Source organism: Neophocaena asiaeorientalis, unplaced genomic scaffold (assembly GCF_003031525.2).
Source record: "Neophocaena asiaeorientalis asiaeorientalis breed wild unplaced genomic scaffold, Neophocaena_asiaeorientalis_V1.1 scaffold46, whole genome shotgun sequence".
Classification (NCBI taxonomy): domain Eukaryota; kingdom Metazoa; phylum Chordata; class Mammalia; order Artiodactyla; family Phocoenidae; genus Neophocaena; species Neophocaena asiaeorientalis.
Window position 1 is genome coordinate 15681600 of NW_020175393.1, and position 27005 is coordinate 15708604.

The window sequence follows — 27005 nt, forward strand, 5'->3', positions numbered from 1 at the left end:
TCCTGGCTATTGTAAATAGAGCTGCAATGAACATTTTGGTACATGATTCTTTTCGAATTATGGTTTTCTCAGGGTATATGCCTAGTAGTGGTCTGTTTTTTTTTTTAGTGGTCCGTTTTTTTCTTAATAATTATTTTATTTTAATAACTTTATTATATTTTATCTTACTTTATTTTACTTTAAAAACACTCCCAAAATCATTCTACGAGGCCACCAACACCCTGGTACCAAAACCAGACAAAGATGTCACACAAAAAAAATACTAGAGGCCAATATCACTGATGAACCTAGATGCAAAAATCCTCAGCAAAGTACTAGCAAACAGAATCCAACAGCACATTAAACGGATCATACACCATGATCAAGTGGGGTTTATTCCAGGAATGCAAGAATTCTTCAATATACGCAAATCAATCAACGTGATACACCATATTAACAAATTGAAGGAGAAAAACCATATGATCATCTCAATAGATGCAGAGATACCTTTCGATAAAATTCAACACCGATTTATGATAAAAACCCTGCAGAAAGTAGGCATAGAGGGAACTTTCCTCAACATAATAAAGGCCATATATGACAAACCCACAGCCAACATCATCCTCAATGGTGAAAAACTGAAAGCATTTCCACTAATATCAGGAATAAGACAAGGTTGCCCACTCTCACCACTCTTATTCAACATAGTTTTGGAAGTTTTAGCCACAGCAATCAGAGAAGAAAAGGAAATAAAAGGTATCCAAATCGGAAAAGAAGAATAAAGCTGTCACTGTTTCTGGATGAAATGATACTATAAATAGAGAATCCCAAACATGCTACCAGAAAACTACTAGAGCTAATCAATGAATTTGGCAAAGTAGCAGGATACAAAATTAATGCACAGAAATCTCTGGCATTCCTATACAGTATGGAAGTTCCTTTAAAAACCACAAACAGAACTACCATATGACCCAGCAATCCCACTACTGGGCATATACCCTGAGAAAACCAAAATTCAAAAATAGTCATGTACCAAAATGTTCATTGCAGCTCTATTTACAATAGCCTGGAGATGGAAACAACCTAAGTGTCCATCATCGGATGAATGGATAAAGAAGATGTGGCACATATATACAATGGAATATTACTCAGCCATAAAAAGAAATGAAATTGAGCTATTTGTAATGAGGTGGATAGACCTAGAGTCTGTCATACAGAGTGAAGTAAGTCAGAAAGAGAGAGACAAATACCATATGCTAACACATATATATGGAATTTAAGGGAAAAAAAATGTCATGAAGAACCTAGGGGTAAGATAGGAATAATGACACAGACCCAATAAAGAATGGACTTGAGGATATGGGGAGGGGTGAGGGTAAGGTGTGACAAAGCGAGAGAGAGGCATGGACATATATACACTACCGAACGTAAGGTAGATAGCCAGTGGGAAGCAGCCGCATAGCATAGGGAGATCAGCTCGGTGCTTTGTGACCGCCTGGAGGGGTGGGATAGGGAGGGTGGGAGGGAGGGAGACGCAAGAGGGAAGAGATATGGGAACATATGTATATATATAACTGATTCATTTTGTTGTGAAGCTGAAACTAACACACCATTGTAAAGCAATTATACTCCAATACAGATGTTAAAAAATTTTTGTTATTTTTATTTCAATAAATATGCAGTCAAAATTTGCTTTTTTTCCACTAAGTTAATCACACTTAAGACCCGAAATCAAGATTTTTCTCTACACACAGTCAGACATCACCTGTCAAAATTCCAGACAAGCCCGTAATTGTGCACATACACCCAGAACGAAGCATCTATATTTCTAATGCAATTTCAAGCCAGTGTATCGGGTTTAAGATCTTTATTATCTATGAGACAGGACAGCATGTAGATGAATGTCCGGATGGTCCAAGCTTTCAAAGAATGTCGGCATTTATTCTGTTGATATGCATCCCTGCACAGCCACCATCCAGGACTGTGCATGACACAGCTAAATACAATTCTGTTTTCCCAATCCCCTACCTCTTGCCCTTTGCCCCCGAAATCTCCCCTCGTCTCTTCTCTGCTCTCTCCTTCAACTGTTCATTTTGAAGATATACTTTTCACGAGGATTAATACAGGGTTTGCATTTACAATTTTCATTTACCAAACAGAAAAATATTTTACTAGAAGGGAATGGTACTAAGGAGAATGATTTTCCATGTGCCCCGAGGCCGGGCATAGGCAGGATTTGATTTGCTATGTTCGGCTGGAATCTGAATTGATACGCAGAGAGGAGAGGGGGTGTTTAATAAAATTTACATTTCATTTTCTCACTTGACATCAGTCTCCTGTCACACATGGAACTGATGGGGATGCTGCAAATAACTTTTTTCAGAATCTAGTTGGGGGGACAGACTGGGAAATGAGAAGACAGAAGGGAGAGAGGGAGACAAGTACAGTCTGGCTTGTTTCCATCTTGTGGTTCCAGGATGGGAACAAATCCATGGTGTCTGGAGGACCTGAGAGCCGGCATCCTCCACCCTGGAAGGAGCGAGCGCCAGTGGAATACCCAGAGAGGCACCAAGACTGACGCCATCCAGATGCCCACAGCGTAATCTATGGGTCGAGTGAGGGGTTTAAGCTTCTGGTGGACTGGAATTGATTCATGTCCACTGAAAAAGAGATCAGGAGACATCCAAGAGACTGGAGCAAGGACAAGACAGAGGACTCAGCTCCCCTTTAGTTCAGGGAAACCGTAGTGTCTCTATAGCTGCATAACAAATTACCACAACTGAGTGACTTAAAACAGTACCCACCATGGAATATCACTCAGTCTTAAAGAAGAGGGAAATCCTGCTGTCTGCAACAACACCGATGGTCCTAAAGTATATTATCTAAGTGAAATAAGCCAACACAGATAGATGAATAATATATGGTCTTGCTTATATGTGGATCTAAAATAGTCATACTCAGAAGCAGGAAGTAGAATAGTGATTGCCAGAGGCTGTGGGCAATGGGGAGGTGATGGTCAAGAGGCACAAAGTTTCAGTTATGCAAGATAAGTTCTGAAGGTCTACCATCCAGCATTGTGCCAACTGCTAACAATACCGTATTACCGTCAGTGGTCCCTCGGTATCCATAGGGGATTTGTTTCAGGAGCCCCTGCAGATACCAAAATTCGCAGATGCTCAAGTCCCTTACATAAAATGGCATAGTACAATTGCATATGTACTTATTGATACAATCTTCTGAGAGGGTCGATCCTATGTTAAGTGTTAAAAGATATAGTGATAATAATAAATGAGTCGTCATTTTGAGACTGAAATGAGGGATGATATAGAGCAATCAATTCAAATCCTAGTAAATTCTAGGAAGTCCTACAAATGTGTTAAACAGATCTTCCATCTCAAGACAGACCAGATTTATGGGCAGAATCTATTCTTTTTTTGAATTGTTCCAAGCAAAGAAATTCCCAGTCTTTTGAGGCCTAAAGATAAAAATGGCTAGAAGAATACTTGTAAACACCCAAATCTATGTATTCAACCATTTAAACCTCATTTAACTTTATAAAAAAATGTTTTATCCCCTTTTTAAAATATTAAGTTCTGGAAATGTGATTTGCCTCTCAAATATAACTGTAATTTGTCACAGTAATATAGTATACGCTGAAGTCAACAGTTCTACACTCATCAGAGTAATTCCTTCTGCTTATAGCTCTTTCAAAATTGACACAATACATTGTAAGTTCTGGAAACAAAATATGGAACAAATGCATGAATTTTAAATGACAGAATTAATTAAAATCCTTTACTGTTATTGACATGTACATGACATTTTATAGAAGCTTGGTTGATTAATATTTGCATGTAATTTACATTCAATTTCCCCATGCTCATTTTTGCATATAGTTTGCATACATTTCAATGTATAGTAATTTTATACTTTTGGAGTTAGACTGTTAGATGGAAGGGAGCCATTCAACTGAATAATCCTTGAAAGGGCACATCCCTGAGGTACTCAAGCCTCTCAGTACTCAGCAGCCTCTTTGGGCAATGAGATGGGCAAGTTTGCTTCAGGACGCAACCTTGGTCAGATTGGCCCAGGCTCTCACTCTGAGAGACACACGAAGCTCTGTCAGAGTCTGGTACCTTCCCTGAACACACTCCCCAAAACTCAAGAGATGGTGCAAACTACCCTAGCTCCCATCATCCCTCTCAGCTTTAACATCCATAAATATTTACAAATAATTTTGAACTGTCTAGAATTTTAGTTTGTTCAGTATCTTGGAGGAAAGGAGTCCATCACACATAGAAAATCAGAAATGGGAGGCAAGAAGAGGTCCTTTGAAATTACACAGCAACAAGACATTTTAAAATTACTTATTTGAATAAAGGGTAAGGCTTGTTACTGCTGGGAAACACTTACTGGGTTCCCTATGTTAATGGTCTGAGTAAGTTTAGGGTTGACCTACAGCGGGGCTTTATTTAATCAGCTCATCTCCAGACAAAAAGGAACCAAGAACTCTTCTCTTTGCTTCCAGAATTTACCCAATTCTCCCATTTTTTGAGAATGAAAAAAAGAACTGCCTTACTATGGGCTGGGGATTCTGGCTAGACTCTGAAATCCCATGACACATGCAAGAGCCCTGCAAGTTACTCTGGGTATTTCAGGCCCAAAGAGTCCATTCTGGGCCCAGAGATCCTAGGTTTTGCTAGGGTAAAATTAATAGGTCGATTATGGTTGCTCCCAGCCAGAGGCATAGGATCAAACTTGCCTTCCAAAAAGATCAGTGTTTAGCACATGGAGGATGGATAAGAAGATAGTAGAGATTGGGAGAAGGGTAAAGAAGGTGTAGAAATAAGAGCTGGTAGCTGACTTTTGGGGAAGGGTTAGATAGAAGAAGAAGTTGTGGGTGACTTCTAGATTTCTAGTCTGAATGTGGTCATGCCATGCACTGTATGAGGGCAAGCCTGAGGAGAAGCAGGTTTTAGGCCCTGTTAACATTGTAGTGGCTGTGGGATAACCTAGTGGAAGTTCTCAGTAGGCAGCTCGATAAACAATATAGAGCTCAGGAAAGACACCTGGGCTGGAATTGGAGGTGATGAAAGGGAGAATGTACAGACAAACCCTTAGTGGGCAGTTTTCTACTCGTCAAAAGCCTGAACTTCTGAAATGTTTTTGTAGTGAAAGATCACAGCTCTCTGAGGACCCAGAGAATCCAACACAGTGTCACAGAGAAGACTGCCTACCTCCTTTCAGGGGCAGCTTTAAGATCTGAGATGTCTGCGAGACACCTAAAGAATGGACACAGGGGCTGAGAACTTCCCTGCCAGCTCATGGTAGAGTGAGACATACCTTCCCGCTGATGCCCTCAGATGATGACCTTCTGCCATTAATACCTCCTTCGGGGCTAATTCCAGGACATCATTGTCTAAATTCTGCCATGGAAGAGTGTGTTTCCTTCCTCTGCTCCAATTCAAACACAGGACAGCCCCTTCATCTTTCAGAGATTGGAAAATCCTGGTTTCGATTTAGGGAAAAGCTCAGAGCAAGTTCTTTCTAGATATTTTCTTCACCTTTGCGGTCTTGGCTTTACTCCCTTGGTGCATAAGACCTTCTGGATCCACAGCCAAGGACACAGGCTGCTTAAAGTATGTTAGTTTGGACACAGATGGGCCCTCCGCAAATGTGTGAATTGGGTGGAACTGCCTTTCATATCCTTACTCAACTTATCAGCATAGCTAACCCTCTGCTCTGGTCTCCACCTGAAGCCCTAGCACACAGCCTAGAGAGGCTGCATATGATGTAATCTCTCCCATGCACTGTCTTCTCCAAAAAGCAGTTAGTTCTTTAATAATTAAGTTAGCTGATAATCCACTTGGCCACTTGGTCACCTCTAGTCTCCCAATACATTTTTTTTCCACTTGTAAATTTGACTCAGTTATTAACAGAAAGAACTATTGAAAAATATAACTGTGGTCCATGGACAATTTCCTTACCCAAACTTGCTATTTTTATATTTTGTCCTTAACTAAAATCTCAGCAAAGCCCCAAAAAATCTCAATTTCCATGTATCAGTACTCATGAGGTGCAAGCTTGGTATGGGCTCCTAATAATGATTGAATTCAAGCCATGAAATAAAATCATCTTGTGAAAAACCAGGTGGTTGCCTGGTGGTTGGAAGGTAAGGCTGACAGACCAGGGAGCGGGGTCTTCTCCTGTCCTTCAAATATTCCCATAGGAAAAAGAAATGTTTTGCTTGAACACTGCAGAAATAGCTGTAGCAGACCAGACTTTTTCATGATCCCTTCAATAAGAGAAGCCCAAAGCTTTGTGGGTGATCATCCTAGAGGAAGCTTAATACCACCCCCTACTGGTATAAATCAGCATTACACCGTTATTAAAATTGGGAAATCAGAAAGATAACCAGCTTAAGCTAAAAACAAGTAAAAAATTATCTAGTATTTGGGAACCTATTATTTGCCTGACATTGGACTAGGATTCGTGATAAATACAAAAGATGTATCAGATACCATTTCAATGTACATTCATTTATATGACTGTCTTCCGTTTTAAAGTTGAAGACAGAGAATTCAGAATCCATATTCTCCCTTCTTAGTGTCCAGATTGCTCAGGCCTCATCTCCCCTACTCACCATGATCCAGATATATTCTGAACATCATGACTTTCAAATGCCCTCACTACTGCTTGATCACAGCTGCCCCTGAACGGCCTCCGGACACACTGAATGGAGGCAGAATGTCTCGGCGGCACTGCAGGAGGCTGGCTTCTCCTGGGGCAGCCCCAGGCTGACATGCTCCTTGCCCAGGCGACTCTGGCCCTGCAATCGCTGTGTCTCTCGTCTGAGGTCTGGGCAGGGCAGCAGCAGCTGATCTTGGCCCGACAGCTGGTATCGGAGCACCTGCTCCTGGGACTCCTTCCAGCTCCCAGTCTCCTGCAGGTACAGCTGCTGAGCAGGAGAACCCAAAGCACACGTGTTCCCATGTGATGTGACACTGGTAGTACCGGGAGCAGGCACAGCGGCCTCAGCCTCTTCTCGGCTGCCACCTTCCTCTTGGACTGCACGGCGGCTCACCTTCCTTCTGGACACACCATTCCGTGACTGATGGGGGAGCTGGTTCAGCTTGCCCAGCGTGACCTTCATCCTCAAATCTGTGAGAGAAAAGAAGGAGGAGAAATAGATTTGGTCCTCAATCAGCTGATTGCACATTTGGCACATTTAGCATTCCTGAAAAGATATCTCCAGCTAATTAAAGATTGAGTTATATCACCTTATCGATTTCCAAATATCTTTGGGAATACATACTTTTTCAGAAAAAAAAAAGAAAAACACGATATCCTAAGCCCAACTGATAATTAATATTAACTAACACAAAGTTGATAATATAGCTTCCCAGAAAAAAACTTTTATGATGTTAATAAGTCAATCAGGATTTTTCATTGTAAGCATGGCAGCTTAAATATGAAAATTAGGCCAGAGTCAGACCTTACCAAGTGGGTTAACTCACACCTGTATTTAGAAATGTGAGCTCTAAAAACAAGTCTTATTAATACTTTTGGCTTTTAAGCCAAATTCATCATTTAAATATTTTTGATTTTACAAAAATATAAACATATGCAGAAATAAATATATAAAAAACACATATCCATATGAGCGTGTATATATAATTTTTTTAATAGTGATCTTGGGGTCTTATTTATTTATTTTTATTTTATTTATTTTTGGCTGTGTTGGGTCTTCGTTTCTGTGCGAGGGCTTTCTCTAGTTGTGGCAAGTGGGGGCCACTCTTCATCGCAGCGCGCGGGCCTCTCACTATCGCGGCCTCTCTTGTTGCGGAGCACAGGCTCCAGACGCGCAGGCTCAGTAGTTGTGGCTCACGGGCCTAATGGCTCCACGGCATGTGGGATCTTCCCGGACCGGGGCACGAACCCGTGTCCCCTGCATCGGCAGGCGGACTCTCAACCACTGCGCCACCAGGGAAGCCCAAATTATTGTTTTTAAACAAATTAAAGGAAATTCAAAATTATTCTTTGTTAATGATACTCATCCTTATACATTCCAGTATGTGTTCTTTGAAGAGAGAGAGGATAATAATCATTTAAAGTAACACTTATATAGCAATTATAGCAATTATCACATGCTGGCCACCAATTTTTATATATATATATATATACATACACACATATATATATACATACACACATATATATATATACATATATATAATTTAATCCTTACCAGCACTCTGTGAAGTAAGTGCTATCATTATCTCCCTCTTAGAAGGGAAGCCATTGAGATACAGAGAGATTAAGTAACTTCTTAAGACAACATATAAAGGAATGGCAGATCTTACTTACATTACAGAGGTTAAGATTTGTGGCTCCAGAGTCTGTACTGTGAGAACCACACAATATACTGTGTAAAGTTAAGATGGCGGTGGGGAGTTAAGAAGAAAGTCTGGCTGGATACATGCATGAGAGTGGGGCATGACATTTCCCATCCCTGCTTATCTCATATCTCACCACCAAATGCATAATGTGAACTGTTGGGAACCAGCTGCAAGTTGACACGGTCCTTGCAGCTTAAAGCATGGCAAAGTCCTGTTTAATTCTTGACAGGACCCGAAAGAGTTATTAGAGAAGATGTGAGTCTTAGCCCGTGAGGTTGCTTGTGATTTCTCTAACAATATTTTGCACTCGGAATGCTTCAGTAGTCACAGTCTGCTCTCACGCATGTTTATATCCTGGTTCACAGAATGTTTTGTACTATAAATTCAACATTAAGGAAATACTATCTGATGATTCGGTTTGGTCATTTTAACAAAAACATGTACTGTCTACTGCAATATATAAAAACAAGTTTGACGAGAAATAAAGTGTGTGTGTGCTTGTACACCACCCTCCTGAACCCGTCTCTCCTTAATCCCCTCCCCTGCTCTCAGGACCTGTTCCTCAATCTAACAGCGACTGACAGTGAAATTTTTGTACATGTATAGTTTTAAATACAAAGTAGATGTTAATTTATGAACCTGTGTATTATTATCCTCTCTTAGTTTACTGAGACCCATCTTGGCTTGTGTTCGGAGACAGTCATCATGTCTATATCATGGTGTAAGAGACAGTATTGAGGCAAAGGGTAACAATTTCCCACCTCAATTTAATCCAAAAATGAATGGGAGGTGAGGTGAGGAAAAAAGAAGGTAATAGCAACATAATATAAATCTGAGTACTCTCTCTCTATATAAAATATATATAACACACTGTTAATTTGGAGCAGTACCAGTAAAACAAGATAAGTAATCATGTTGTTTATATAGTTTTGATGATGTGTCAGTTAATATTCTACGAAGCCCACATTATCCACATCTTCTCTCTCTTCTTCCACAGTCCTTTTGCCTAGCATGTATCTGCCATGGTCCTCTAACTATGGGATAATTCTCTTGCTTAGAGCTTTCAGGTTATCCTAGTCTCACTTATGGGATCTTCAAATCCTTCCAGAACTGTTCCTTGACAGCTTAAACTACATTGATTTGTGCCTCAATACTTGTTGGCTGGAGTTTCTCATTTGACTTGGGCAACTCTTTCTGTTACTGGACACCTTTCCTTGTATGATAGTCTCACATTCCTCTTAGGACTTTGAGTTCCTTCCGGGAAGGAACTTTTTTTGCCGTTAACCTTGTCCCTCTGTTAAGCCCAATCCTACGCCAAGTATTGAGCTTGGTGTCATCTCTATAATTACCGCTCCCACCAGGAGAAAAAGATATAGTTTATCAAGATCAGCAAATAACCAAACAATAAGAATAATCAATTGTCAGATAGAAGCAAAGTTTAAGAAGGAAAAAGGGCTTTGCATTTTTATCCCTTGGTACAACCAATACCATCTTATGTAAGGGGAATCAAACACTGCAAGTCACCTATTTTCAATCCATTGAAGGTATTGTTATCCTGTTTTTGAGAGACCGTCTTTGGAAATCTATTCTCCCTTGTTCTTCAGGTCTGCGTCTATTCATAAAAGACTAACACGAGTGTAGCTTTCCTCTGCAGGCCCAAAACCATTTAAAAATCTCCCATGAATTATTTACATGGCAGCTCCAATCAGCAACATAGCTGACAGACTCCCCAGCTGAAATAAGAGTGCACTGAGTAAAGGTGCAGAGGGGGGCTGGCCACTTCCCACTGTGAGGTTATAGACAGAACTAAGTCAGCACACATTATATGTCAGCACTGACATCAGAAGGAATCCGATCCTTTGATCTTGGACCTCCACAGGAAGCTTAGATCTCAGACAAATGAGATTAAAAAAATGAATTTATAGCAGATATGTGTCCTAAGGCATTCAGCTGAATATTTGGGTTTTAGGGAAGGAAGAATAGTGAGTATCAAATCATATGAAACGGCATGCCTCCTTTCCACCTCCACCTCATTGGTGAGTCCCCATTAAAATGGAAAGATAGCATTTCACATTGCTCCTCCACGTTATCTCAGAGTCCCGTTTGTGGGTTTGATCAAGTTTCAGGAAGAATGGGGTAAAATATGGGAACACAGATCCTTTCTCTATGAAAAGGAAGACTCCATGGTTTTGGGTCCATCCAGGTTCATCCACAGTCAGTGAAACTTTTCCAGGTAACCTTGATCTCTTCTGGCTTCCAGAACTTTCTTGGGCAAGAGATATGCTGAGCTACGATTTTTAAAGTTTGTGTGGGTAGTAGTCATTGGCTTCTTTTTATTTTTTTTTCCTGCTTCTTTTTTGTTTCATTCACTAGTTTGTTGTATTTTTTAGATTCCACATATAAGTGATATCACAGTATTGGTGATATCAAAGACAGTATTTGCCTTTCTCTGACTTATTTCACTTATTGGTTTCCTTTGCAATGGGATAATTAACAATGAATCTCCCCTCTCCCCACTCCGCTCCCACCCTTTATATTTTCATAGCATAGTCTCCATGTGCTGCATTTAGTGTTGGATGACCTGGATTCAGTACAAAAGACCCAGTATAATGACCTCTGTTTTGAAGCCTAAATAGGATCTAAAGCAGCAAGATGGATGGCTGATCAGCCAGCATAAAGAATGGGCTCCACTTTGGTTTCTCATTTGTCAATAAGGGCACAGTCCTGCCCACATATTGAAGAAGACATATACATAATTAATAAATAACATTAAATTATTCATTATTAATTGGCATTAATTAATATTAATGGATAAATATTATAAATACTATCACCAATGTCCTTTCTAGATTATTTGTTCCTTTAAATGAAAAATTATTATTTATTTTTAATAAGCAATGCATGGCAAATCAGGAAGTATGAAAATTTTTAGAAGATAAAGAAAAAAATGCCTTTAATCCCACATATCATAAGTAATCTCCACTTTATTATGTTTGTAATACTCTAGCAATGGCTATGTTTTAGTAAACCTAATTTAACTCATTAATCTATCTACAGTTTACTTTGGTGTATTTTTTGAAGTGTGAATCTAGATTAATAAATGTTCTAAATAGTCAAATTTATAGCCCCATTTATAGACTAATGCTTGTGTTTTCCTTTATTTTTATTATCTCCATCACATGTTACATTTCTATATCTAATATCTATATCTATACCTAATTGAGATTATTTCTCATAATGTGCTCATATATTCTTGTGTCAGTATCACATTGTCTGAAGAAGAGTGACATAAATATTCTCTCTCTGGTTGAGCTACCTTTTCCCACTGCCAAATAAAACAATTTCCTGTAAAAAATTAGTTTTCTAGTATTGATCTATAGTTTCTGAAGAATTTTAGAATCATCTTATGCTGTTCTACTCCTGTGTAAAATAATTGGAACTGTGTTAAACCAAAGTTAATATAGAAATAACTGAGGTCTTTGCAATATTAGTCAACCTAATTAGAAACATGTTGTAATTCCCTATGTATTCAAGTCTTCTCTTTAAACTATTCAATAAAATATAGTTTATTTTTTATATAAGTCCCATATATCTCTTGTTTAGATTTTTTTCTCCAAGGCAGCATATTCTTTGTCACTAATGTGTATTTCTTTGTCTTTCCTAACTGTATACCATTGGCTTATACAATATGATTTTTGCATAGACTGACATTATATTTGAGTAAGTTACTCAAGTTATTTATAAATTATAGCAGTTAGTGGTTGACTCTTTAAGTTACCATTAAATAATCATCTGCAAATCATCATATATCTTCTCCAAAATTGTCCTCTAAATTTTGTTTTATATCTGACTTTGCTTCTTCCTATTCCAAAATATATGTTATAAAATTATGGTAAGAATGAGCTCTGTGTTTTATCCTCATTTAAGTAGGAATTCTTCTAATATTCCGTTGTTAAAGGTAATATTGGATCTCGGTTGCAAATAGCATTGGAACGCTCCATCTTATTTACCAGGCATCTTATTTATTCCTGGTTATTTTATTTTAAAGTTTCCTTAAGGAGTAAGTGATAGATTTTATTTATGTCTTTAAATTAGGAGATGTTCATATCTCTTTATTATATGGAATGGACATGCTATTTATTAATAACTTCCAAATATAGTTTTACTTCCTTGGGAACTTGGGACAATTTCTTGTTCTAAACTGTTTTGCTCTTCACTGTTTCCAGACATCTTGAGGCCAGCCCTCTCCTCTCCTCTCCCTGTCATTCCTATAGATTTGTACTTACAAAAAGGTAAATTGACAGTCTTTTTTATTTTACATTCACAACACATAGCATCTACAGTCAGTAGAATTCAAACGTGGTAGAGATAAGAAATCCACAAAGTTAATGTTTATGGTCACACTTGCATGGTATGGAGCCCCTTTTCACACGTCAGTCTTTCATTCCCAATATTCGGGGCATGTATTTCACATACACACACACAATAGTGACCAGTAGCCAGACACAGATCAGGGTGCGATTTGGAGAAGGTAGCACTGAGATCTCCAACAGTAGCTGTCCTGCAAAGACAAAGGCAGTCCCCAGGAAACTGGGAGAGGAAACTCAGGTGGCCAGCAGACAGCATCGCCTGGAAGGAAGTTGTCGCTTTTTGCCCACTGTTAGGACCCAAAAGATGTGTGGCCATTGTCCTGTTGTTAATCTTATGAACCAGGATAAAATTTCTCCATCTCTTTTAGATGAGATGAGTAGCCGTTCTTTTTTTGTCAGCAGTTGTAGGAACTGCTGGAATCTAGGGGTCTCTGGAAAGGGGAGAGGGAAAGGAGAAAGGCTCATTTCATCTCTACTTTCATCATTTACTCAACAATGGTGATCAATGGTCTCATGTCCTAACACCCTCTGGTAAATGTGCTGCTGGGATTAGAAGAGATACAGAACTTAAACAGAAGAATCTGGACAAGATAAAAACAAATAATTATATTACATATAAAAGGTGTTAAATGAATAAAAGGGAGGTGTCACAAAAGTGGACAGAAGGCGACTATTCCTTCTAGATAAAAGATTTTGAAAAAAAGAGAAAAAGTATTTGATCTGGGATTGGAAAGAATGGAAACTTTAGATCTGTGGGTACATTATAGAAGGGTATCTTGAAACCGAGAGTCTTATTCTCTGTGTACAGGGAATACTGTCCTGGTGGGAAAAGAGAAAGAGTGAAGGAAGAACATCTATAAGGAGTGTATTAACTGAGGCTGAACTGAAGATATATCTGGGAAATGGAGTGGGTGGGAGATGAAAACCAAGACACAACAGAGGTGGAATTGATAAAACCTAGCAAACAAGGGGGCAGGGTGGTAACGGGAGACTAGCAGTTAAAGGTAACTCTGAGGTGTCTAGCCTGGGAGATTTGGGGGATATTAACCAAATAAGGGGAATAAGGGAACAGGTGAGAAGGAATGGTACAAAACTGAGCTTCAGCGGAGCAAAGCAGGGCTGCTTCCCTGCTCTTCTGTGAACCTGAGTTTGTACAAAGTACACAATTAAGCCCTTAGCAAATGGGATTTGAAACCGTGTGATATGATTTGGGAGCTGGAAGCACTAAACATGTAGCTTAGGATAATGGCATTCTTTCTCTCCTTTGGCATTCTCTCCCCTCTTCAAATTCTTCAAATACATATTGTTTGTTGTGATTGCTTTACACTTAACTGTTTACTGCCTGGAATTGTTCTTTCATTTTCCCCCAAATATTATCTTTGTGTCCCAATCATATTAGAAATTCATAAAGGATCGGAAGCCAAATATCATCTCTTTGTAACTATACAGAGAGGACCTTATAAGGTACAAAAAACTCAGGAAATAAATAAATACTTATTTAATATGTATTGGAAGATAAAATTTAAGTTCATTCATTGTAATTCCAGCAATCTCTCACCGAAATGTTACAAAGACAAGTAATTGCTTCTGCCAGGATTTCTCAACCTTGGAATTACTGACATCTTGAGCCAGATCATCTTTGTGGTGGGGGTGATCTCTTTTCACTAGATGCTAGGAGCATCCCCCTCCCCCAAACTGTGACAACAAAAATGTCTCCAGACAATGCAAGGATCTGCTGGAGGTAGGATGACCAAATGTCCCAATTTGCCTGAGACTGAGGGAGCTACTGAGACACAAGGCTTTCATTTTTAAAACTATGAAAGTTCTAGGAAAGCCAGGATGACTTGGTCACCCTACTTGGGAGACAAAATTGCCCCTAGTTAAGAACCATTGGCCTGTGGGAACAGAGAGCCATCTTTATGTGACAAACTCCAAAAACCATTAAGTGCTACTATGGAGGTATGATTTCAGTATTTTTGGAACCCCAAAGAGGAAAATATTCATTTTCATTGAGGTGGGGAGGATTAGAGAAGATTTTATGAAAAAAAAGGGCATAGCAGCTGGTGTTGAAAAGCTTGAGGAGGTTTTAACAGGTGAGTGTGAGGACGGGGCAAGAAGATGAAACCCAGAGCAGGAGGAGGAAGACACGGTGGAGTCAGGTCTTGGAGGGCGTTGAGTCCTAAGCAACGAGAAAGACCAACAATAAGTAACACATACACAGCACATACAGTACGCCAGGAATCTTTCTGCACTCTAGAGTGACATTAACTCAATCAGCATCACAACATCTGAGTGTGGGCAGTATTCTTAGGACAATCTTCCTGATGAGAAAACCGAAAGGCACAGAGAGGACTGTGGACCTGCTGGAGGCCATGAAGTAAGTCAACAAGGGAATCAGGATTAAACCCAGTCCTGCTGACACCCGAGTTTCACGCTCTTAACTGTCACATTCTCCTGCCTGTCTAACTGAGGCTGGTAATTCATTAAATCTTCTGAGTAGCAAAGTCACAAAAGCAGATGTGAATGTTAAAAGCTAGCTCAGATGCTCCCTATGTCAAAAACCCTGGTAAACGTAAAACACAAGGGATGCATGCTTTACTCCCTTCCCTGCTGCGTACATACAATTTTTGCTAAAAGCCGTAACGTGATGAATTTACAGTCTGGATCTACGGGACAGTCGAAATGCTTGATTCCGCCAGCTAAATATGTGATGGTGATGCTGTGTGTTTGCAGAGTGCTTATGAGAGAGACGGCCAATCGCTTGATCAGCAAATGCCACAAGTTTAAAAACACAGAAGGAAAAGGAAACTAGAGTGCCATGGTAATAATAAAATAAAACCTAATTTATTTAAAGCTAACAATAATTAGATGTTTTGTGGCTGGTAATAATCTCCAAAGAAAAGCAAGAGATGCCTCGTTACTTCCCTTGGAAACAATGTTCTTAAGATTCGGACAAAGCTTAGAAGATAAGAAAACAAATCCGCTCTGATCCCCAGGGGAGGATTTGGATCACACCTCTTTCTATTTTTAACTTGGATGTCCTAATAAAATGGCCTCTTTCATTCTTCCATCTCTTCAATCTAAACTCTTCCACAGGAGCCCTGCCCCTTGTTTCATTCCTGATAATTTATTTATAAGCTCCCACATAAAAAATGTCCCTTAATAAAACACCCAGGCACTGTGGACTGTGCAGTGTAGTTAATTTAAGCCGGGAAACTGAGATTCATGTAAATGGCCATATTAGATTAGGGGAAAGGTTAGCATCACTCCTGCTGTTTGCCGGAAAAGGCAGTTGAATATGCCCTTCCTCACAGAGCTGGGTTCAGAGGACCATTTTCAAACACCTGTCCTGAATTTGCATGCCATAATATGGACAAGAAGCTTCTGGAAACCAAAGTCAAAGTGGTCTTAGATGGAATCTAGAAAGATTTCCTGCCCCCTTCTCTCTATCTTCATCCTTCACACCCCCACCCACTCACATTCCCTACTACTTTTTGAGGCAGGTCCAGGAGGTGAATGGAGTATGGATGGCTAATTTGATGGGAAACTTAAAAAAAAAAAAAAACCAAAACAACCCCCCTCATTTACTCTGTGGGAAAAAATCCAAACAGGCAAACAAACTGATACACAGATACACACTGTCACCAGAGTTCTTTAAACTCATTAGAGGCAGAACAACTTCGGACTGCTATGGTTTGGTGAAACATCCACTCAGAACTGGTAAGATTTGGATTCCTTTTCGAGCAGAAAATATCATGATAATTGGCTATCATTTAGGGGAAAAAAAGGAAGATTCTCCTGTTTAGAGCATATGTTTCAAAATATTTCAGATCCATGGAAGTTTCATGTTTTTCATACACCATACTCGTACTTGGCAAATCCATCTTGTGTTCTGCCCATTGTCTTTGTAATTTCTGTGTCCTTAGAAGGACAAAACATTGGTCTGCGATAAATGCTTATCTTTTCTCTGCTTGGCAGCATCTCTAATGACAATTTAACAATATAACAAGCAAAATCATCTGGCATCATGCACAACGGAGGCAAATAATACCTTCTGCAAAAAGTACAACGAAACACCAAAGCAGAGCTTAACAAAGCTGACTTGTTTCTTGAGGGTTCTGCTTTCAAACTATTTTGCATAGTTAGTATTTGGCAACTCCATTCTCTTCTTTCCCAGATTCAATTATGTTGCCAAACTGGCAGCTTTGCACTAGCTAAGGGAAAGATTATATGCCTACACTCTGGTTTTTCTTTCCTCTATATAACGAATTCAAATGTTAAACCCATAACCTTCTAGTAAGAAAAAATATATATAAATATCAACTTGGATAACCGGTTAGTAGCTGAGTGAATCAGCTGGACTTGCGCGTTCTTATGCTGGGGTATAATTTCCTTGAGAAGAAGTAACAAAGGCTAAAGAAGGGGCTATAAACTAAACTGATTCAGAAACTGGCAGCCAGCAGGAGGCTACAGTTCACACACAATGCGTTTGTTTCTCTTGTGGGAATCATCCCATTGTCCAAGCTTACCTTCTGCCATCATGGTGCCTTCTTTTTCAGTCTCTACTTGTGATTCTTGGTGTTTGGGTGAGACGTGGCTATGATTCTTTTGATCATTAGTCTGGGATTCAGAAATCTCTTCACTTTTTATTTCTGTATTAATGAAAAAATACATTGGCTTTTTTTAGAATAAAGTGACATTTTTCTTATAAATGGGCCCTAAGTGTTAGGATATTTCCCTTCTCCGCTCCCCCAAAATTATTGTGATATACATGCAGTAGAATGCATTTAATAGTCTCAGAGCTTAAGGAATAATGAAATAAAATCCCATATACTGACCACAACATTGAGGTATAAAACTACCATCCAATATAGTTGCCACCACATGTGGTTACTGAACATGTGAAAAGTGACTAGTTCAAAAAGAGATGTCCTGTAAGTGTAAAATACACACCTGATTTTTCAAAAATGTAAGATATCTAATATTTTTATATCCATTACATGTTGAAGTATTATCTTGATATTTAAAGTTAAATGGCTGCTAGAAAATGACACTATGTGTCTCACTTTGGTGGTTCGTGTTATCTTTCTGTTGACCAGAGCTGCAATGTTACTAATACTTTTTAAAAACATTTTATTTTGAAATAATTATAGATTCACAGAAAGTGTCAAATGAAATGTACAGGGATGACCCATGCACCTTCACCCAGCCTTCTCTCTACTTCCAACAACTTGTATAACTGCAGTATGACATCAAAACTAGGAAATTGGCATTGGTGCAATCCACAGAGCTCACACAGCCGTGTGCTTTTGATTGAAGACTTTATATCTTCAGTCTGCTCTTGACTAGAGTGATGCCTTCTCTCCTATTCATTTATTCATTAAATATATTAATAAAAATACATTTATATTCTTCATGCCAGGCATTGTTCTAGACACTGGAAAGCCAATGACGAAGTATGAAAGACCAGGTCTGCCCCTATAGAGCTTTTATTCTAGTTTGGATGGCAGAAGAAAAAAAAAAATAAATTGTAATATGATGTTAGGTAATGCCATGCCAAGACATATGATGATTTTCTCAAGGAAAGGCACTTTTGTGATTGAGTTTTGAGCTGAACTAGTTGATTTTTTTCACAGGATACCATTTTTACGTTGAAAGAACTTGAAAGAATGATTGAAAGACAAATTATGGTTATTCATACTTTGGTACTTGGGAGATTTTTTTTTTAAGTAAATGAAGTGAGCCTGTAACTTCAAAGAAACGATTGACAGTATTTGTTGCCAGTGATATAAGTCAAGCTCACATGGGAAATTTTAGAACTTTAGAAAAATTTTATCAACTACTATAAGCTTCACAGATTTCTAATTCTGTTGATATTAACGTGATTTTTTAAAAAATTATAGAAGGAAATATATCAGCATTTTGTAGACCTGCATAACTCAGTGAAACAACATTTCCTAAATGGCCAAAGCATAACGTTTCAAAATCACGCATGCGCAAAATCTCTATTCAAAGTACAAGGTAGACTGGTGCATTTTCATGTAACAGAATACAAAAAGTACATTGAGATGTACCTTTAAGTAACTTCCTTTTGTCCAGTTTGGGTGCAGTATCAAAGAAGAATGTCTACAATATCTGTAAAGGTTATTAATATTCTTCCTTTTTCTACTATGTATCTGAGTGAGGCTAGATTTTCTTCATATACTTCAGCCAAAACAATACATTGCAACAGACTGAATGCAGAAGCTGCTAAGAGAGTCCAGCTGACTTTTTTCAGGCAGACATTAAAGAGGTTTATAAAAAATGTCATTCTTTTCACTATATATTTTTAAAACATGGCTTTTAAATTAAAAATATGCTATATTAACATATAATGCATGTCTTATTTGTATTTTAAAATAAATTAATAAATAAGCTTTACATGTTCTCTCTTAACTTCTAATTTGGAAATACTGATAGATAGAACACACAGTGACAAAAGCTCTTTGGGGATTTTGATAATTACTGAAAGTGTGATGAGGTCCCGAGATCAAAATTTTGTAAAGTGATGCTCTAGTCTGTACAACTGGATCAGAGAATCACTTTCTAGGAGGAAGATGGGGAACGATATCCTCTCTGATTCTAAAGTAATAAATGCTAATTACAGCAATATGAAAAATACAGAAAGATATAAAGAGGGAACTAGAAATTACTCATATACAACTGATTACTATGTATTTTTTCATGAAGTTCCTCCTAATCTCTTTAGATTGTTTAAAAGAAAGTTAGAAGTCTGTGTCCAGTCAAGAAAATATGGAAATTAAATACAGGGAAATGTGTCCAAAGATATTGAAAGGTTGAAAAAGCAAAAAGAGGACACTGAGATAACTGATAATTTTCGTAACTACAGGAAGAAGCTTCCTCTAGAGTTGGGTGAACAAAAGAGAAGAGATGGGGTGAGCAAGCTTAGAGGACAGTCCCTCCATGGCTGGGAGGTTTAGCTATAAAATGGAGGATGAGAATTAAATCACCTACTTCACGAACCATGAGATTAAAAATTATGAAAGGTCTTTACTTTCAAACCAGAAAGCACTACTCACATACACACACACACACACACACACACACACACACACACACACACACACAGATTTTTAGATTTTAAAACAAAGACCAAAACCCGTGATTCAACAAATCACAGGCAACAAACCAGGATGAGATCCCATTCTTCTTGAGAAAGACAAGGGATCCTTGAGTTTTCTTTAAGTCTGTGAAGCCTGATGATGCCAGGGAGGGAGGGAGAGACCAGGCTGAAGCTTGGTTCAAACTAAAGAGCATCTAGCGGAGCTTCCATCCCTCAGCATCTCTCAGAAATCCAAGCATAGTGAGCTGTCTAGTGGTGGCACCAGGCTACCTCCTCTTTCCTTTCTTAATTTTTCACTTTCTCTCTTTGCCTCTCCTCATTTCACCTCTTTTATTCTCACTCTTCCTTATCACTTTGGTTTCCCAGTATCTCCTAATGTCAAAGTGTTTCATCCATGTCTCCACCCACTGCCCCCCCCCCCCAAAAAAAAAGAAAGAAAGAAAAAGATCAGCTTCTGGGAAAAATGCCTAAAAACACAATTTCTATGCTCCTAGCGAAAAAAAAAAAACAACAAAAAAAAACCACACCAAGCACTCTCTTCCTTCTTCTGAAAAAGCAGAGGACATTCCCCCTTTATTGAACTCTCCTTTTGGAGGGTCACCTGGGCTGTAGGGCACAGTGTTTCAGAGAGTCAGATATGGAGAGAACCAAACTTTGATCCTGGTGGTGAGACCTTGGGCAAGTCACTTAGCCTTTCTGAGCTTCATGCTCCACCCCTGAAACACAGATGTAGTATTTAGTACCTACTTCACAGAGTTGTGAGAATTGAATGAATTCACATCTCTAAAGTACTTAGAATCCTATCCATAGTGAGTATTCAAAAAATAAGAGCTGATATTATTAGTGCTATTATTATTATTTAGAATTAGACAATCCTTGTCTCTACTGTATGAGTTGAGTAATTTGGCTCCATGTAGTTTGATATGTTACAGAGGCTCATAAAAATGTCTCTTTGGGGGAAGAAAAAGAATAGTTAATATATTGTACATGATGGCATTCCCTTCAGATATTTTTACTAAAAAAAAAATTACATACTTCTGCTTTTGCTTTTCTTAAACCAACAGCATACAAGGCAACACAGAGCCAGCCACGAGACCCCTGAGCACAGGGAAGCAGCCAGTATGATCGTGGGCCTCTCGGATGGAGTTGCAGGTAAGACAGCAAACAGCCTGGAGCGAGCTGTAAAATTGACCCCTGTTAAAAAAAAAAACACAAAAATAACAAAATAATAACAATAGCATATTAATAAGATGCTAATATAAAATATTGTGGAAAAGATATGGTTACAATAGTACCTGGCACATAGTTGATTCAATAAATATTTATTGAATTAGAGGATTCAATACATGAGTCAATAATAAATCCAAGACTCATATTTCTAAAGAATTTCAAGATTCCAACAATAATATATGATTGTTCTTTCCACTTCTGTCCATTATGATGCGGAATTCTTCCAATGCTGTCCTATTTTCAGACCTTTTTTCTCCACCAGTGCAAAGCTGTAGCTTCACTCTCATGTTCCACTAATTAGAACAGAAGCACTCTGGACTCCAGATTGCGTGAAACTACTTGCTATGACATATGTATCTCATTTCAAATACAACACGTAACACATCAAAACAAGGGCACAGGGACTCCTACTATGGAACCAAGAGAATTTCTAAGGTCCACAAGAATTTTGTTATCTGGAAAACTAGGGGTAGTGCAGGGATAGATGGCTAGAGCCACCGTGGCTATGGATGAAGGGGCAGAATGGCCGTTCCCTTCAGGGAGGACATCTTTCTAAGAACTCGTCTCAAACTCCTCCCTGTTTTGTAGACTGAAAAATTTGGTTCTCACTCCATTAGTGTTTTTGAAGCAAGGTAGAAAAGAATCTAAAAAAGCAACAAAACAAAGCAAACAAACAAACAAACCCTGTCTATACACACAAAAACCTGTACACACGTTTGTAGCACCTCAATAACCACCCAAAACCTGGAAACAATCCAAATGTTCTTCAACAGATGAATGAATAAACCAACTGTATTTTTTTTAGGCAATGGAGTATGACTCAGCCAAAGAGAGAAAGAGAAAAAGAAAAAGGAGTGGGGAAGAGGATGAGGAAGAGAGGGAAGGAGGATGGAGGGAGGGAGGGAGGGAGGAAACTATTAATAACCTGTAACTACTGAAATGAACATCCAAAGCATTATGCTGAGTGAGGAAAGCCCATCTCTAAGGGGTATATATGATATGGTTCCATTCATATGACGTTTTAGAAAAGACAAAATTATAGAGATGGAGAACAGGTCAGTGGTTGCAGGGATTAGTGGGAGGACGTGAGGACAGAGGAACAGCATAAGGGAGACTTCTGGGAAATGTTCTGCATCCTGATTGTGGTGGTGATTGCATGAATCTCTATATATCTTTGAATTTATAAAATGACCCCCTAAAAAAACATCATTTTTACTGTATGTTATTTCAAAAAATAAAAATTTAAAAACTTTGCCTATAATTTTGGGAATGATAGATATTTTCATCATCTTAACTGTGGGGATGGTTTCATGGAAGTATAGATTCATCAAAGTTTATCTAACTATGCTTTAAATATTGTGTAGCTTATCATATGTCAATTATATCTCAAGACAAAAATTTAAAAATCAAAAAAAAAAAACCACTTGCCTGTGATCATAAGTTAGCTATAACCAGCATTTTTGAGTAGGTCGTTCAAAACAAACAAACCCCAAATCTCTGCTTTCATCTAAATAATTCAGGCAAAAGCAGAGTTTGTATTTTCTCTACTCAAGGAAACACCATGTTTTCTTTGCTGTGCTTTCCTTGGGCTGAACCTGACAATTTGATTGGAAGTCACAGTTAGAGCTCCAGTCTCTTGACTCCTGGCTGACTCGGTCCCAAAGCTACTATAACAAAATTATCTAGAAATGCTTCTCCTGTGGGTACATCTTATCCTTGAGCCATATTTGGCTTGTTTGTTATCAATTAGTTGCTTTTTATGGGCAACTGAATAAGCTAACTCTAGCCCAGAGACAGGGGTATGGATTTTACTAGGGATTTACAGAATTAAGAACAAAATTCTTTATTCTTTTATCCATTTTCCAATAACTGCTCAGTGATTGTTTACTTCACCACGTGGATAAGTTACTGTTCTCATTCTTAAGATATTTACAAGCCAATAAATGAAATAAGATACACATACAAATATTTTCCATACAAATCAGAATGTGACCCATGCCACCAGAATAATGCAAATCAATTGCCTTGGAAGGTTATTTTCTAGCAATATGATTGGGGAAAGCTTCCCAGAGGAGAGAGTATCTAGATGGGGATCTGCAGGTTGAGCAAATAAAGACAGAAAAGAGAAAAAAAGCAATCGATGTTGAAAAAAGTACTGCCAGGAGATACCAGGAATCAGTGCAGGAAAGCATGTGAGGCAAATTTTGGCGGGCATTAAATGTCAAAAGCCAAAAGGCCCTTGACAACATTCTGAAGGCAATGAGGTGTCACGGATGGAAAAATTCTGACCTGAGAAGTGGCATGAGCCACCTGCGATATAGAAGATCAAGCCGTGGAAGTGTTTAGAACACAAATAATGACAGAGAGGCTGAAGTCAGGCCTGAGGTTTATAAGCCTGGAGCAGTAACCTGAGTCTAAGGGTGAAGACCACCAGCTTTTAAATATTTTTAGCAGCAGAACATTATTTAAATGTAATCTTAGGCAGAATCTCAGTATACCCACTTATTCATAAACAAATATTTATTTGTTGTTTTTATTCCTAACACCCTGAGGATGTAATGCTGAACTAAGCAGAATTCCTGTCCGTCCTGGGACTTAGGTTCTAATGGGGGACAGAGCAGGCAGGCAACAGACAAACAAGCAAGTACACAGATACTCTGACGCTAGAGAGTGATGAGTGCCATGCAGAAGTCAGAGGATGGCTGGAGAGGGGAGCAGGGTTGAGACTGTGGTGTGGACAGAGTGAGGCAGAAAAGGGCTCTCTGAGGAGGTGACATTTGAAAAGAAACCTGGGTGAACTGGTGAGCGAGCCATGAGAAGTTAGGGAGGAGGAATATTCCAGACTCGGAAACGGTCACTGCAGTTGAGTTTTTCTGGGTTGGGTGGCAGGGTGCATCCTGTCTCAACCCAGCGGCCCTGGAGAACCCCCTAAGAGTCCCATGGCTCCAGGAAATGGTTAGAGAAACCACAGCCTAGACCATGGTAATGACAATGCATGTGGAAAGGTTGGGTGGGAAGTCGGTAGAACAAACTTAACAGACACTCTGCCCTCTTGACAGTGTCTCAGGAAGTTCAGAAACAGATAAATGAGTTGGATTAGTCCACATGTTATAAAGACTTATGAGGATTCCATACATACTTGGTTAGACCTATGTAACTTCTCAGTTCCTCAATTTCTATATTTCCAAAATAGCATAGCGATTATAGTCAATGATACTGTATAATAAACTTCAAAGTTGCTAAGAGACTAGGTCTTAATTGTTCTCACCACAAAAAAGAATGATAATTATGTGATGTGATAATTATGCGATGTGATATATGTGTTAGCTAACACTACAGGGATAATCATATGGCAATATAGAAATATATCAAACCACCATGCTGTACACCTTAAACTTATACAGTGTTATGTCAATTGTATCTCAGTAGAAAATAAATTATATATATGTATATATATATATATATATATATATATATATATATATATACACACACATATATCTTTAATGAACTAAAGTCCTTAATTATAAGTCTTTGGTGTATCTACAGAGCTGAAGAAATGTATGTCTTTGTATGCAGTGATCAATGAAACATTGATTAAAGTGACATCTAGTTCCACTTAAAAACATAAAGACATGGACAATGTTGGAAACTTTAGAAAGATAGATTGCCAACTTCCATGATCTAAATATAAATCCATGATCTAAATAATCAGGAATCACATCTGCCATTATCTGCCATCTCTGGGCATCAAGCAGATGTTGAATTCTGTCCTCTTTCTTCAGTTTTAAGAAAAATGAATAAATAATGAGACAAAAAAAGTACTAAAATAGGAATAATGATGTGTTCCTCTCTCTAAGGGAGAAGAGGGAAAATAATGAAAATGATTGCAAGTCTTCTGCTTGATTCAGAGATGAAGCAACAATTACAGTCCCATGAATCAATGCTTGTCACAGCTATTCTTTTGGAGCTTACTAAAAAGGAGAAATGTCATTGAGTGGCCTATCAACGTGAGGATGAGAGCTGCTTTCCCAAATAATTCCAGCCTTAGACACTGATACACCTGGAAACGAGGAGTCACTCTCAGGATCTGTACTGGTAATGAACAGGTGGCTATGGGGTCACAGAAGTGCAGGCCTTCTGATGTTTTCTATTTCTCCTCCATCTTTTCTCTTCTCACTTAAACAGAGCCTCACCTCATAGAGTCAGTCTTGAAAATTACGAAGAATAATTTAAGGAAAATTCTAAAGGAAAACTTCTTAAGACGATTCCTCATTTAGGGGACTTTACAAGCTGAAGGTGGAAATTAAAGGAAGCAGTAGTCCAGTAAATGTGAACACCAGGGCCAGCTCAAAATCACACTGTCACTGAGAAGCTGCTGTCTACACTATAGTTTACATTCGGTTGTATAACTTACGCCTTAAAGTAAACTTGATGAAGTATTTAGTCTTAGTTAGCCACTGAGGAAACTGGAGGGCAATGGTCTTTTAAATATGCAGCAAATCGGGACCAAAATATCCAGCTCTGCATGTGTTACCCTTCAAAATATATCCTTGGGAATCCCATGGTCAAGGCACTGAACATTCTCCATGAATCTGTGCTTACATCAGGACAACGTCTTAGGTATTATAAGAATAGGTGCCCTACACAATTAATACTACTACCTGACCCCAGATGGTATTCCCTTTGTGAAGAAAAATTGTCCAAAACTTGGAACTGAGAGAAAAATAATGATTACAGATCTTAACAATATCATACTGGAGCATTTTCAAACAAGCCCATCCAAGGTTTATCAAATTCTCTGGAACACACTTTTGTTTGACTTAATATTCAATATTTAGGGGTCCAGTCTTGTGAATTTGTAGAAGATTGGTAAGCTGCAAGTGATTTTCATCCAGTAAGAATGGAAGTGATATTTGTAGACATGCAACTCAAAGATTAGAGTTTGACTGCCCTGTATCCAATTTAGCAAACCGATTTCAAAGCAGTCCTTTCCAGGCTATAAACCTTGCCATCCTCCTGGTTCCCTCATTAAAGAGTAAAGTAACTTGTTGACAAGTACTCATTATATATTTTCATGAGAGCCATATTTTTAACTTTTTGAAAAGTATACTGGTGGTTTGAATTTAAGTTTCATGAAGGAGAACTAATACCTGGCCTTAATTAAATATTTGTTGTTGGGCTTCAGACACCTCACATCAAAACATTTAATTTCGGGCTTCCCTGGTGGTGCAGTGGTTGAGAGTCCACCTGCTGACGCAGGGGACGTGGGTTCGTGCCCCGGTCCGGGAGGATCCCACATGCCGCGGAGCGTATGGGCCCGTGAGCCATGGCCGCTGAGCCTGCGCGTCCAGAGCCTGTGCTCCGTAGCGGGAGAGGCCACAACAGTGGGAGGCCCGCACACCGCAAAAAAAAAAAAAAAAAAAAATTTAATTTCGTTTGCCATTTCCAATATCTAAGCAGTTTAAATCCACTCATGATTGTTCTAGTGTCTTTTTTAAAACTTTGCATTATCACAGCTGTGCATTAACTACTTTCCACAACTGCATGTCTTAAGTACCAGACTAATTTCCCTGACTCAAATTAATAACTGATTATAATTATCTACCTTTCAGTTCAAACGTGATGTTAGTATTTTTAGAACTCTTTCAGATGCTCTCTTAGGTGAGGAGGGTTTTTTTTCTGGTAAATTACAATATTTAGATAACTTTTTTCAAGTGGTAATTCTGTGTCTCTATCAGAGTTCAATCCTTTATAAAAAGGATGTCCAAAACTGGACTCTCGCTACTCCTCTGTAGGGTGCAGCCTGGACTCTACCCATCATGGAAATGGGAGAGTAGTATTTTTCATAAGCTCATCTGGCTTTGAAGTTTAAGTAACATATTATTTACTACAAAGTTATTG

At 38.6% G+C, this 27005-nt stretch overlaps 1 protein-coding gene across 7 annotated transcripts in view; it reads right to left on the reverse strand.

Moving 5' to 3' along the window:
* Window positions 1-27005, reverse strand: part of PKHD1 (PKHD1 ciliary IPT domain containing fibrocystin/polyductin) — a 600926-nt gene that overhangs the window by 162816 nt on the left and 411105 nt on the right. For 6 of the 7 annotated variants that reach the window (XM_024765924.1, XM_024765923.1, XM_024765919.1 and 3 more), the window contains 3 exons: window positions 20907-21065; window positions 17278-17400; window positions 6623-7140 (listed from right to left, as the gene is read on the reverse strand). In XM_024765924.1, coding sequence (XP_024621692.1) covers window positions 6680-7140; window positions 17278-17400; window positions 20907-21065 — 743 coding nt within the window. In that variant the 3' untranslated portion in view covers window positions 6623-6679. Of the gene's footprint in view, window positions 1-1617; window positions 7141-17277; window positions 17401-20906; window positions 21066-27005 lie in introns of those variants that run through there. The other variant, XM_024765921.1, reaches the window with a different exon arrangement.